This window comes from Capricornis sumatraensis, chromosome 15 (genome assembly GCF_032405125.1).
Source record: "Capricornis sumatraensis isolate serow.1 chromosome 15, serow.2, whole genome shotgun sequence".
Taxonomy (NCBI): domain Eukaryota; kingdom Metazoa; phylum Chordata; class Mammalia; order Artiodactyla; family Bovidae; genus Capricornis; species Capricornis sumatraensis.
The window spans coordinates 31,478,351-31,492,567 of NC_091083.1; the positions used below are offsets into that span (position 1 = coordinate 31,478,351).

The window sequence follows — 14,217 nt, forward strand, 5'->3', positions numbered from 1 at the left end:
TTTGCCTCCTCCTCTTTGATTCCCTGCCCAACTCAAACCACTCCCCTTCCTGTCACTTCAGCAAACGGGGTCCCTTCTCCTGAATCCAGCCAGACCTGAAACCTCAGGGCATTTCTGCCCCTCCCAACATCGCACGAAGATAAACACTTGCCCAGGGCCCTACAGAGACAGACGGCATCAGACCTACTGATCCTCTCTTTCCAAAGGCGCCAGACAGCAAGACTCTCCTTTGCAAATGATCAAGAGTTTTCTGTACTTTTGAAAGCCTCAAGAAGTTCCCCTGCCTGGGAACACAGTGCAGGTCATTCAGCGCCATGACTTGGACCTTCAGCCCTTTCTTAGCTAATTCTTCTTGAGTGGCACCCAAGGGATCCCACCTTTCGCCCGTGGAGCAGACACTCCTGGCCATTAGCCTCGAGGAGGATCTAGACGCTACTCTAAGACCCTTGTGCATCCTCCCCACACTGTGTGGTTCTTCCGCCTCTCCCCACCACCCCCCATTCCTTTGGCCATTTTCTCCGGTCCCTGCTGGACTGCAAACCTTGCTCTGGATGCCAGAGCCAGCTTCCGCCAAGCCTGCCACATGGTCCTGACCGCCCTACCTCACCCACCCTCAGAATGCTCCCCCGCAACCCAGGGCTTGCAGCCTTGCTGCACAGGGACCTCTTTTGGGGTCTGCTCACCTGAGGACAGGAGGCTGCCGCTGCTGCCGCTGATGATCTTGCCTTTGCTGCCCATGTTGGCCAGCTTGGATGTCTTCAGCGTCCCCGTCTCTGTCAGGTCGATGGCAATTTCACTCAGGCTGCGGGCGGCATGGATCTTGGACTAAAAGATTACCGGGTTGGACAGATTAGGTGGAGGACACTCCCCTCCTGGCGAGGATACGCTGACTACAGCGATCGCTTGTCATCCTGAGATCTAGCAAACGGCCTCATGGCCTGAACTGCAGCATTTTTCTGTGTGTGTCCCAGGGCCCATCGCTCATCCTCTGAAACTTTCCCTTGGGAGCAGATAAGACCCCAGAGGTGACTCACTAGGAATTTTCTAAACCTGTCATCCCCCAGGCTGTGTGTACAGAAAGCTTACAGAGTGTGGATGTGGAGTCAGATAGATCTGGGTTGGGGGGGGTCCCGATTTGGGGAATTGACTTAGGCTCATGGAGCCTCATTATTCCCAAGGATGAAACAGGGAAACACCACCTACTGCTCAAGGTTTTGTGAGGGTCAAAGGAAGTCAGACAAGTGAAAAGCTTCCCTCCCTTCTCCTCCCCCTTCTGTTCCCCTCCCCAACCCACCTCCTACATAGCTGTCAATAAACACTAGTGATTATACAGGATTTTGTGCTTAAAGGAGGAGAAAAAAACAATTGTTAGCTTGGTGAATGATTTAAGAGATGTCTGAAATAAGTTTAGGAAGTTTCAGTAAGTTCTAAAGTGGTTCAAACTCTTAAAGTGTTAGCCACGGAGCTACGAAAACTGAGGGTTGGGAAGTGACCACACTACCAGCCTACAAGCGTGGTGTGCAAGCATGTTGTATAAGCATGGTGTGTAAGGGTTTCTGGAACGAATGCTCATTGGGATGTTTGGTTCCCACTAAGGGGCACCTGACATGGTGTCCTGCTTCCATTTTGATAGCTAAATGTATGAGCCCAAGTCTTCAGATTACGGTTAAGACTCCACTGACTCCACAAATTAACTGGCCCACTTTGGCAAACAACAGAGCAATCAAAAGAGGACTCTGTGTTCACAATTACATTCCTAAAAGTAACTGCTGCAGTGAAGATTTCTGCTCTAGTTCCCAGCTCTGGAGGTGGAGATGGGTTTGCGTGCCCCCTGACAATTTGAGCGTGTTTTTTTGTTTTTTGTTTTTTTCCTTCATCGGGAAATCAGTTCATGATAATGCTTCAGGCAGGGGCTTCTGCTGTACTGTGGACTTCCAGAAAACAGCTGTCAGTGCCAGTGTAACCTGTACACGTGTGCATCTTTCTGTGGTCATTGGCGATATGACAGGGATGCATGGATAGAACCAGGTGAGGCTCCCCACTGAGGTTTGCAGTTATTTGATGTGTGTTCACTCCTGGATGGTGGGAGGCCCAGTCTGTCCCTGACACAGGAGAAACCATGGAATGTGGGCAGACCACTGACCAGCTCCCTTCACATCCTGTGCCCACAGTGGTCTCCGGCAGGGTCTGTCTGAACCCTGAGACCCTGCCCTTCCTCTGGCCTCCGTGTTGATGCCAAAATTGGTGAAAGACAATGACTTTCAACTGCCAAGTACTTTCCTCACCTGAATGAGATGAGAGCCTGAAAGGCAGAGGAAATGCTGAGATTTTTTGCTTTTTTTGTTCATCAGGTCTGACTTGTCTTCTTCCTCACACTCTTCTATCTCATTGATCCTTCCTTTTTTTCTTCATGATGTGGCTTGTGGCATCTTAGTTCCCCGACCAGGGACTGAATCGGTGCCCCCTTCCATGGAAGCACAGAGTCCTGGCCATTGGGTCGCCAGGAACTGGTCCCTCCTTAATTGTTGTCTCCTCTCCGACCTCAACTTCTGTCCCTACATTCAGAACCAGCCTTCCTGGGGTGAAGGCTTCCTTGCTCGTGAAATAATCCCAGCTGCCAGCCCCTGGCAGAGTTTTCTGGCTTATAGCAGAAAGCAGGAAGGCCTCCGTTTCGTTTTGACACAGAATATCAATCACATGCACCTGGCTAAGTTTTATCCTCTGAGCAAAGCAGAGAAAGCACAATCCATCACTTCCTTTCTTTCAACACTATTCTCTTACCAAGGCCCACGCGTCACCAAGAGGAGCCCACGCTTGCAGTTATGCAAGCATAACTCATGAAGTCACAGCCCAATTCACCCTGGTGAAGGATCCAGGCGCTGGAGTCAGAAAGACCTGGACTGGAATCTTGGCTCTTTCCAGCAAATCACAGATTGACCTTGATTTCCAACCTCTCTGATCCTGAGATCCCTGTTTGTAAAATGGAGCTCTTAAAACCCCCATCACAGAGGTATGATGTCAGGACTAAATTAGATAACAGATATCAAGGTCATTGGAATTGGAATAAGCTATAGATCAGGTCCTGGGAGGAATTTGCTAAGTGAGGTTCAATGAATGACTCCACTGGATATCTTAGGGGATCTCATCAATCTCGTGGGAAACCTGTCCCCCCTCGACCCCATCTCTGCCTCGCTAACCTTGGAGACAGGAAACAAATTAGGATAAAGGGATAACATGTGTACTTTTGAGGGAGATTAGATGCTCAGAAGTTTTAGGAAATTACTGACTTCTGTCTAGAATGGAAATATCACAATGCCCGTGTGGATCAGGAGGAGAGAGGGCACTAAGAGGAGACAACTTGAGGGGGAGACTCCCTCCTTGTAAAGTCAAGTCTTTGGGTCAAAGAGCCTCCAAAATTCTAGATGTTTTGCTTGGAGGGTCGTGCTGTACTAAGTATTACTATAGGCATTCTGTGAGCCAGGTTTAATCAGCCTCTACCATGCTTTCACTTGGCTTTTGTTCTAGACAGAATAAAGAATAGCAGACTGGATCAAGTGGGGAAAAATGATTCAGAAGGAAAGATGTTAGGTCTGGGGGCCAACTCAACAAGTCCTCAATCTGAATTCAGAGGAACAGTGACTAATATTCACTCTAAACAATTTAAGTTTTCAAATATTTTCCTGTGAACTCTATTAGAGATTCTTGGGTTGGCAGGATCCAGCTGATGACACTTCTGATCTTTGGGGTCAGCAGATGTAATTTACCAAGTGTCACTGGTGACTGTACAGTCCCTCATCCTGAAGGAGCTACCAGAAAGGAACCAGCAGGGCTTCTTTCTGCTGTCTTTAGTGATGGGGTGGGGGGAGGTGGTGGTGGTGTGTGTGTGTCTGTGTGTGTGTGTGTCTGTGTCTGTCTGTGTGTCTGTGTGTGTATCTGTGTGTGTGTGTGTCTGTCTGTGTCTGTGTCCATCCTCTTTCTGCTCTGTCTTTAGTGATGGAGGCTCTGTGTGTGTGTCTGTGTGTGTGTGTGTGTGACAGAGAGAGAGACAAGGAGAGATTTTAAGCAATTTACCCAGAAGCAAATAACCAAGTGCCAGTGTACGAACACAAGACTTCTTGGTTACCTACCCCTGCTGACTCCAACCACCAGACCACACTTGTTTCTGGGGTTGAAAAGAATCCCTTGGGAGGCTTGGGCTTTGCTGAAGCACTTCAGAGAAAGGAATGGTTGGCATGGCCCACTACAGTAGAGTGTGAAGCAATGGCTAGCATGCCAGCCAATACTGGCTGCTCAGAAATACTTGGAAACACTTCATCCCAGGTCTGCCAACCATCACTCACCAGGAACCATCCTGCCCACTGGAGATGGGTCATGTTGCTATTGTCTAAAGAACATTCCAGAAGTGAAAGGTGTTGTAACACAATTCCTGAGGCAAATTTTATCATCTCTGGTTTGGGGGTACCTTTAAAGAGTTTAAACTTTACACAGGTGTTGGCCAGGGAACAGTATGTTCGATTGGTAATGATAATAATGAAAGATAGCTCACATCTCCTGAAGCAATCACAAACACTGTGTCACTGGACCAGTCAATGATTTTGGTCAGGGGTTTCTTTGCTGTTCTTTAATTGAGGAAAGCAAGAAGGAGTGAGGAAAGACTTGTCCAGGGTCACAGAAGGAGAAGGCAGAATCCTTGAACTTCCCTATGGGGCAACCTGTTCCTCACCTGATACCGCAGGCAGAGGAATTGGTTCCAAAGGAAATGCATGGGCTCTGGAGCACCTGTGAATATTCAGAGCTTATCTGGGGAAAATTCTCCTGCTCCTAGGAATAGGTGTATTTCCTTCAGCTCTCCAGGGGTTGCTGAGGTGAAAGTTCTCTATGGCTATAAGCATTTGGTCTGGTCTCTTAAAAGACACTTCTTGCTAATAGGTAATCCTTGATAGTCACTTCTAATTAATTACTTTTGGCTGCACTGGGTCTCCATTGCTGTGCTCGGGTGTTCTCTAGTTGTGCGTGGGCTTCTCACTGCGGTGGCTTTTCTTGCTGTGGGGCATGGGCTCTAGGGTCTCTGGGCTCAGTAGCTGTGGCACACGGGCTTAACTGCTCTGCAGCATGTGGGATATTCCTGGATCAGGAATCAAATCCATGTTCCCTGCATTGGCAGGCAGATTCTTAACCACTGGTTCACCAGGGAAGTCCTTGATGGTTACTTTTAAAGGTTTACTTGCTGTATCAGTGGGTTCACCTGTAAGCCTGCTCCATAAAGCTTCCCCAGCTGCAGGTGAGACAACCTTCATTAGGGCTGTAGAACCCTAAGGATGAGCCTCCTGAGTTACCCCAAAGATGTTCTAATGCAAAAAGCCAGCACAAGAAGGAAGAGTTCAAACAGCTGATCCTTAGGGTGAAGCATGCTTTTTCTTTTCTGCATTCAACATTGTGGTATCAGTGTGTGTGGGGTCCTCGCAAGAGGAATTGGTAGTGGGGTTCAGGAGGGTTCTCAAACTCTCTTACCTCTCATCATGCATTGCACAGTACGGAGGAAAGAATCAAGGTTCTAAGGTTTCGACCTCCAGCTCTTGCCACTGGAGGGCAAATCGCTGACACCCACCCACTGTCTCAATACAAAGCATGAGTCAAAACACTTTGGCCCAGTTTCTTTGGATCTAATCAGGCCTCAAATTCCTGTGCCAAAGCCCGTCATCACCAGGAGAGCTGTAGAACAGTCTCATTATTCCTGGCAACAAAAATATTCCACCCTGTGCCCACTCATCCCAGAAAACGACCAAAAGTGGGGTCAGGAAGAAGACCTAGGAGAGGAGAAAATGCGTTACAGAGAAAGTGACCCCCACATGGGAAAGGCCATGATTAGAAGCTGAACGATGACTTCAGGGTTTGTCTGCTTTCTTTCTGCTCTATTGTCCTACTATCTTTCTCTTACCTCCCACTCAACAGCTCTCCTTCCAATCCTCTCCCCAAGCCGGGGAAAAAGCATTTCCAACCAGAAGGAAAATAACACCAAAGGGGAAGCCACAAGAATCCCAAAGGGCACCAAATCCAATAAGTCTTGGGCCCAGTAAGCCCAGAGTCCTGCCACCTCCTCCCCTTTCAGGACTCTCGGAGTGGGACAAAACCTCCCATGGGGGATGGTATGGCTAGGCAAGGGGCCAAGGTCCATTCCCCACCCTTCCTGAGCCACCAGAATCCTGAGAAAGATACAGAGCTCATCTTGATATGGGTCTTCACCTGAGGGGTAATGGATGGGAGAGGCTTGGGTGGGAAAGGCGAAGGGAGCCCAGAGCCAAGGCAGGAGGAAGAAGGGGCAGAATGTTGACAGGAGCCCTGTGTGAACTGGGGAGATGTCGTTTTCCCATCCACCAGAAAATGCACCCCTCCCCCACCCCGTGTATGTGAACTTGGGCTGGATCAAACCTCCCTTGGAGGATGACTGTTTATCAAGGCCTGAGGCTCTGGGTCTACCTGAGGGAAACAGAGTTGTTGCTTTTAAATATATTTTTTTTAATGTTTCCAGTTTTGCATTTTAAGAAATGGAGTTGGCAGTTGGAAAAGCCTGGAGGGTTTTCACAAGCAATTATCCTCAACAGTTAGGTGGTGTCTATTAGTTGAGACTAGTTGCTTTTTTTTTTTCCTCAAAAGGAAAACAACATGCCAGTGTTTACACACTGAAAAGGGCTCAAATGCTTACTCCTGGGAGAGGCTCTAGGGGTTTGAAAGCACAGGCAGAATTCCTACCTGGCTGTGTCAAATGGCTTAAGTGGCTCTGACTGTTCTTGACCAGGTCGCTGAGAAAGAATTGTTCTCTTAAAGAGTTGATCTCATTCCTGCCTCTGATAGCCCTAAATGGCCAGGCTGTACCTGTGCCCATCTCAGAGCAAGGGATGCAGGGCCTCCCCCAGCCATACAATGCCCAATCCCCAAAATACAAGATCCAGACAAGGGCTCTGCCCTTAGGAGAGCTCGAAGGCCCAGTGGAAGGTCTGGTCTCGGCAGAGGCCCTCCCCACCCCAGGAGAGGGTCTTACCTTACTCTGCTTTCTGTCCAGATAGAACTGGTGTTGGCTAATGGCCATAGCCCAGATGGACTTGATCAGTGCTGGACATGCGTACCACGTGTGCACCGCGATGCCGCTGTGTCCAAATGTCCTCCTTGTCACCGAAGCCCTGGGAGAATAAGAACCAGAAGGGTCAACCAACGGCGGTGGCCATGAAGGACTCCAGTCCTCAGTCCACAGCTTTTACCAAGAACCCACTGGGTCCAAAAGTTCTGGCATAAAGGTAACTGAAGGGCCTTGTGTGCACACACGTGCAGCTGGCTGACAAAGGCCAGCTTTTCATTTTATTAAATAGAAATGGATTTTATTTAAGGTATAGAATATGATGATTTGATCTTCATATACACAGTGATCACTGCAGTCAAGCTAAAGACTATCTCATCTCCTCCAGTATTACCATCATGTGTGCTTGTGTGTGTTTATGGTCAGAGCACCTGAAATCTGTTCTTAGCCAGTTTCCAGCATATTATTAACTACAGTCACCATGCTGTACATTCTGCCTCTAGACTGATTCTTCCATAACTACCCCTTTGTACCCTCTGACCAGCATCTCTCCATTTCCCCTGCCTCCTTGCTCTGCCCTACCCCTAGTGATGGCCATTCTGCTCTCTGCTTCTGTGTATCAGCTCACTTAGTTTCCATCTATAAACGAGACCATGCAGTTCTGTTCTCTGTGTCTGCCTTATTTCACTTCATAATGTCCTGCAGGTCCATCCGTGTTATTGCAAACAGCAGAGTCTCCTTTTTTTTTTTTTTAAAGGTTGAATGATACTCTGTTGTGCATATGCACCACAATTTCTTCATCTATCAATGTACACTTAGGTTGCGGCTATATCGTGGCTATTGTGAATCCTGCTAATATTTTGATTTACTGGCTCCTTAGGGGTCAAAATTTGGCTAAGCCTCTGCCTTGTCTGGAATAAGATGGGTCATTCGAGGTCACGGGATGGTCTTTTCTGATCTTCAGCTCTTGGCACTGGGCCAAGGCAAACTTTGGAGACAGGAAAAGCCTTTGACAATGCCGTTTATTAACCAGGCAAGCCTGCCTGTGGTGAAGGATGAGTAAATTTTCTTCTAATCACCACATCATCTAAGGCAATCAGGACTCCTTATGTTATTCTCAGGCAATCTTCCTTGAAAGAGCTGGTTTCAATTTCATATATTCAGAGGGCAGGTGGGGTATAAAAATAATCAGGATAGGGATGGCAGAAAGAAATGGGCCCGTCCAATCTCTCCCCTGCTACCCAAACCACTTCCACATACACACGGATGTAGATGTGGAAAATGCTGGATGGTGCAGAGAAAGGCAATCAGACTTTAAATGGAAGGTGGGAGAGACTGGTCCTAATGTAATTCATCACATTAATGGAATCATGGGGGAAAAAAGTTATATGATCGTGTTTTTAGTAAAGTATATTTTATAGGATGGGTACACGATTTTGCAAGTAAAATCTCAGAATGTGTGTGTGCATACTTGTGTGTGTGCATGTGTAGGGCAAGGTGAGGGGGCAAGGGGGTGAGGCTTGGGGTATCTTATGTGCACATCAGAAGAAAAATATGTGTTCCCGATTGAGCTATCACATTTCCAGAACCTTGGGGGTGATCAGGACGTGTGAATAATCACATTATTTTCATGGCCAGTTTTTTTCCTTGAAGGAAATTAGAAGCTGCTCCAGTCATCTTCTCTTAGGGTCTCAAGATTTAACAGCAAGTGTCCTACAGACCCACTTTTAAGGAGAAATTACAAACTGGTGGTTAATGCTACAGATTCTAAGCAGAGCATTATTCTTTCTTTTGGTTAAAACCAAAGTTAAAATGCCAGCTCACAGAAGAACACACAGTTGAAAATAACAGAAAAAGAGCCGGCGAGAGAGTGAGAAGGAAACCCCCATGGTCTCTGAAACTGCGATGAGAACACTCAATCTGGCTTCCATAGCAATGGCTGATCCTGGGAGTAAATACGTTTATTCCCCCCTCCTATAAAAGGTGAATTAGAAAGGAAAAGTCATTTGAAATGTGCTTCAGTGGCAGCAGTGAGAGCAGAGCCAGGTGAGGTGTATTTTTCAGGTAAGGTGGAGGGGTAGGAGGCGGGAGGGGGCTGGCTGGCCTTGGGAGTTCCCAGCAGCACCTGAATCAGATGCTCCCAGAGTGTTTCTCACGCTTGATTATGAGTTGGTCTCTTCTCTACGGGGTTCCCTTCAGGCTCTTCCCATCCCACCGTATCTTCTGTTTGGCCAAAACCTTTGAAACGGAATATCTGCCAAGCCCAGTGAACCGCAGACACAATGCTGGGTATTGTGTCAGGATGCATGTCCAGGAGAGAAAATCTTGAAGTATCTTCTGTGGCGGCTGAGCCACCCCCTGTACTCGCCATGTCCTGGGACACTGCTCTTCACGACACGATTCTGCCCCCGCTCTTGCCATCCTATAACTTCAGTTCTGGCTTCCTTCCTGGTTTGGGGGAGGGGCTGAATACTGAACCATCCCAACAAAGTACAGACTATTAGATGACTCTTCCGTGTTCAAATAAACAAGGCAACAGCAACAGGATGACACGTTTAACTGGAGGAGCGCCAGGAGGCCTGTGGAGGAGCGCTTACTGCAGCGCCAGGCGGAAGACAGGTTTGGAGCTTTGGCTACACCACTCAGCTTAGCAGCTAATCTAGAATGGCCCCCTTTGCCTACTCTGGTGCACCTTTAAAGCCATCGTCAACCTGGGTTTCCACCTCTGACATCAAGGAAGCCACATCTCTGGCCTCTCCTTGCCTCCCCTCTCCTCTCTCTGCTGGTCTCTGGGCTGACAGAGGACTACATTCCTTGACGGCATGTGTTCACTGGTCCAGTTCACTGCTCAGGCTGCCTCGGGCTCCTCTACCTTCCTCTTCTCTCTGACACCCACCTGACTGACATCTTTATCCCCCAGAGGGCCCACTTTGAGCTCTACATTCTTAGCTAAAGATTTCTCCTTCTCAGGATGCCTCTCCAGACCAGCCTGGCCAGCTGTAGCATTTATAGGTTGTGTTGTTTGGCACTTGGTACCCGCTGCCCATGTATAATGTGGTGGAAGGCATGTGAGCTATGGAGCCAGACTCCCCGGGTTCACACCCTGCCTCTATCCGACCGCTTTCGGTAACCTGGAGCAGGTTACTGTGCTTCTTCTGTGCCTATTTCCCAAGTAGGACAAGAACACTAGTGCCTACCTCCCAGGGTTATAGCAAGGACCCAAGGAGATAACAGTCCAAGTGTTTAGAACAGTGGCTGTGCATGGCAAACACTTAATAAACATTAAGTTCCTTATTTCTTCTCCCTGGCTGTGCTAGAAGTTCTTTTCAGGGCAAGCAGACCCTGTCTGACCTTTTTATATACAAAGTAACACATAGTAAGTTATGAATACTGTTACGGGACAGTGCCCGAACACTGATGCTACTCAACAAATGTGAGATGGATCACTTTCATATAATAGGCTAAAGGCCCATGTAATAGGAACTTGTGAGGTTTGGACTCTTTCCGATATCCCTGGGCCCTGGGAAAAGGAAGGGAATTTGGTATTACAACACGGATAGGACAACAGGCCTGGAAAGAACAAGAACACAAACACACAGACACACACACAAGGATGTGTCCAAGGTATCTCTGCCTTAGCAAGATTCCCGACAGAACACAGGCTTGGAGAGTCTGTCTAGTCCTTACCCCCAGTCTCTTAGGCCACTCAACCTCCATCTTTATTTTGTCAGTTGCCCGTGTTTTCTGCATCTGAGCCACTGTAGCACTCATCTGGGGAAACCGTTTTCAGCATCTCTCCCCTACCACCTGTCCTGCACCAATGGACTCCTGCTCTGTAGAGACTGGGTCTCCAGACTGTGGGACCCTTCATCACTGGACCCTGAAAAGTGCCGCCAGCACTCCTGTCATCACCTGAGCACCGCCTGGATTTAGGTCGTTTTCCGCTTGCCGACTGCATAGTAACCGTGGCGCGTGGAGGGCGCTCTTGGCTACACGGGAGGCTGCTTCACACAGATTACGACCAGGCGAGCGGTGCATCAGTCCTCTTGGGTTATCACTGGCTGCAGGAGCAGAGATGCCACCCCGCCCCCTCAAGCCTCACCCTCTGATGGGGCATGAATCTTACTCCGGAGGTCTTGTGCTGAGAGCTTTCTGGGAGGCACCTCGGCCTGAGCGCGTGGGAGCCATGTGTGTGGGAAGCTGGTGCCAACAGTTCCTCTGCCCTGAGCCATGGCTGGGGCAGCAACAGCACTTCACATTCCCATTTACTCCCCTAGAGACCCTGCCCTCCGCCTGTCTTTCCAAGGCTTCCTTCCTGTTCTCTGCGTTTGGACCTGTTGAAAGTGATTTATCCTTAAGCGTTAGGTCTGTTTTCAGGGAATTTTGCTGCCGCTTCTGAGCTGCCTGTAACTCTAGGACTAGCAGACAAAGAGAGGAAAAGTCACAGTTCAGCCCCCACTGCACCCCCTCGCTGAGAACCTTCCTCGAAGTGCTTGCTGCATTCCAAAATGGGACCCTATTGTTCGCTGCTGGACTTGGGGAGCACTTACTCTGACACGAGTGCTCCCTGGGGTACAATGTGAGGTGGAGAGAAAAGACTTGCATTTCTTTCATATCCACCCACCACTGCGGATACCCTAAAGTTACAGCTCACGGAATGAGACCATTCAGCACAACTCTTTAGACTGAAGGTTCCCTCTACTGCTGACCATCCAACCAAAAACAGTCTCAGAAACTGACAAGCCGTCTCTCAGACTCTTCTCTGGCAAAAACTTCCTAAAAGGACTCAGGCCACAGCTCACTTTAATTTGGTAATCGTTCCAAAGCGCTACAAATCTTTCCTAAAATGCCCTGGCTTGTAAAGACAACTCCACATAGACGGGCAAGTAACACATGTAGTCAGATGAGATGATCATGGCATTGCTCTTTACACACACACACTACATTTCTCAACACATAGAACAAAAACAAAACTCAATTCTCCCAATCAACCACCTTCTTCCCCCTAAAGTATTAATAACACAAACAGTGACAGCACAAAAATAGTAATGTAAGTAACATGTCAGCAGGCCCACGCACTCCCAGGAGGAAAAAAACATTTCTAACTTACCTGCGTGGGTCATGAACTTCCACAGAAAACTTCTTCTCTCTGAAATACAGGTTTTCCAACTGTCTCCATTGGAATATCTGGACAGAAAACAACGCAGTTGAAGTTCAAGTGTGAGCAGTTCACGGCTGCAGTCCTCTCCCTGCGGCTGAACTTACAGCTGGCAGTTTCCTTATCAGAGCTGAACCCGTACAGTTGTTTGCACCTCCTATGCCTCTTGCTTCACACACACACACACACACACACACACACACACACAGCTCTCCAGTTCAAAACCCTGGCAACGTGGGTGTGGATTTTCCTGCAGGCTTCTCAACAGGAACAAAACAAGTTCTTTTCAAGTGGTTCCCCTGGCTCTGCTGGGCCTTTGTTGAATTCTCCAAGACAGTTCCCGGCTCCGCAGTTTTCCCTCCAAGGCGAGGGGGAGGAGGAGGAGGAGTGGAGGGCGGGCTGGTGGAGGGAGGGAGGGAGCCGGCGCTCTCAGGAGGGAGCAGTAGCCATCTGCCTGCAGTGCTGATCCGGCTTCCTCCCTGCAGTGCTCCAGTGGTAAGGCGCTTTCATTCCCAGCCTCCCCTCGGGGACTCCACTTCCCGCCCACTAATGTGTCAGTGGCTGGACTCGCCCTGGTGATCTGGGGCGGCTGGGAAAGCTTCCCCTCCAAGGGTAGGGGCTTCTTGGACCCTATTTTGGGGCAGGCGACTCCAGATAACAACAGAAGCCTGACAAGCCCAGCTTCTTTCTTCAACACAAAGAAAATCAGGGCTAGCGGGACACTGCAGCCAGGGGCTTGTGGCCACTGGGGCATCGGAGAGTGAAATTAGGGCTGTTCTGAACAGTGGGAGCTAAACAGAGTTCCTGGCGCTGCCCAAAGGCCCTGAAGGCCCTGGTGGACATTCTTCCTTGGCTGAGTGAGTCTGTTCACTAAGATGTTTGAGAGTAATTAGGGTAGCAACATCGCTCTGTGAGGGGGTTCTTGCATTAGATGAAAAAGAAAGTTACTTCAACTCTGAGGGAAATGTCAAAAGAAGTTCAAGTTATGCCCACAGCATTCATATTTGTATCTGATGCAATATTGCAGTCCCTTCGATAGAATTTGAGTTTGTTTAGCCCAAAGAAGGGCCAAACAGATCTTCACCCTGCAAGTGGCTGATTTTTTTCCCCTGGTCCTCCCTTGCTTCGCCCACTGAGTTAAGGTAGATGCTTTTCAGGGTCTTATCTTAGACCCAGAATCCTCTCACCTGACGCCCCCAACACTTTCTGATCTGCTCACATTCTCTCCTGCAAGACAACAATTTTGTGTCCCATCAACCCTCCTTGCCAGGCCCAAGACACAGGCCTGGCCAAAGGACTCCGCCTTGTGGTCAAACTGGGCTGGAATAAAAACTGTTTCTGGCAAGGCTGCCTTCTTCTCACAACCTACTCTGCAGAATCTTACAATGATTCTGTCTGCCTAACAGGGAAGAGGACATGGATTTTCTCTGACTTCAGAGCCATCTCTTTTGTTTACAGCTCAGAGTACATTTTGCTCTGAAGTCCAAGGAAAATTGTACTTCCTTTTCTCCTTTCAGGTCATTTCCAAGGAAAGCAAGCCCTACAGGAGCTCAGAGAGCCTTGTGTCCGATCACAGATGAAAAGCCACCTGTGTAGCTGATGACTCGAGTCCCAGATCTGAGCCTTTTGCTCTTATCTGATGCTCTGCTAAACCCCTTAGTGAAATGCACAGAGTTCCTCTCTGATTCCCCACTGAGGTTCCACCTGAACTTGGCCACAGACATGCAGGCACCAGAACTAATAGCTCCCTGACCTTGTAACCTGGAGGTAGGTAGTACACAGAACAAAGTGGCCAGGCAGATGCTCTGGAGTCCGGCTACATTTGTTTGAATCCTGAGTCCCCTACATCCAAACTGTGTGACATCAGGTAAGTGACTGCATCTCCTTTAGCCTCAGTTTTCCCATCTGTAAAATGGCAATAACGCTTCTAAGGTAGAAGCAACAGAGATCCTTAGCACGGTACAAAGTAAATGCTCAGTGAACTCTG

General features: G+C 48.6%; 1 protein-coding gene across 3 annotated transcripts in view; it reads right to left on the reverse strand.

Annotated features, from left to right (window-relative positions):
- FRMD4A (FERM domain containing 4A) overlaps positions 1-14,217 on the reverse strand; it is a 367,797-nt gene that overhangs the window by 59,440 nt on the left and 294,140 nt on the right. For all 3 annotated transcript variants that reach the window (XM_068987913.1, XM_068987915.1, XM_068987914.1), the window contains exons 12-14: positions 12,183-12,259; positions 7,040-7,178; positions 684-825 (exon numbers count right to left, since the gene is read on the reverse strand). In XM_068987913.1, coding sequence (XP_068844014.1) covers positions 684-825; positions 7,040-7,178; positions 12,183-12,259 — 358 coding nt within the window. The remainder of the gene's footprint in view (positions 1-683; positions 826-7,039; positions 7,179-12,182; positions 12,260-14,217) is intronic.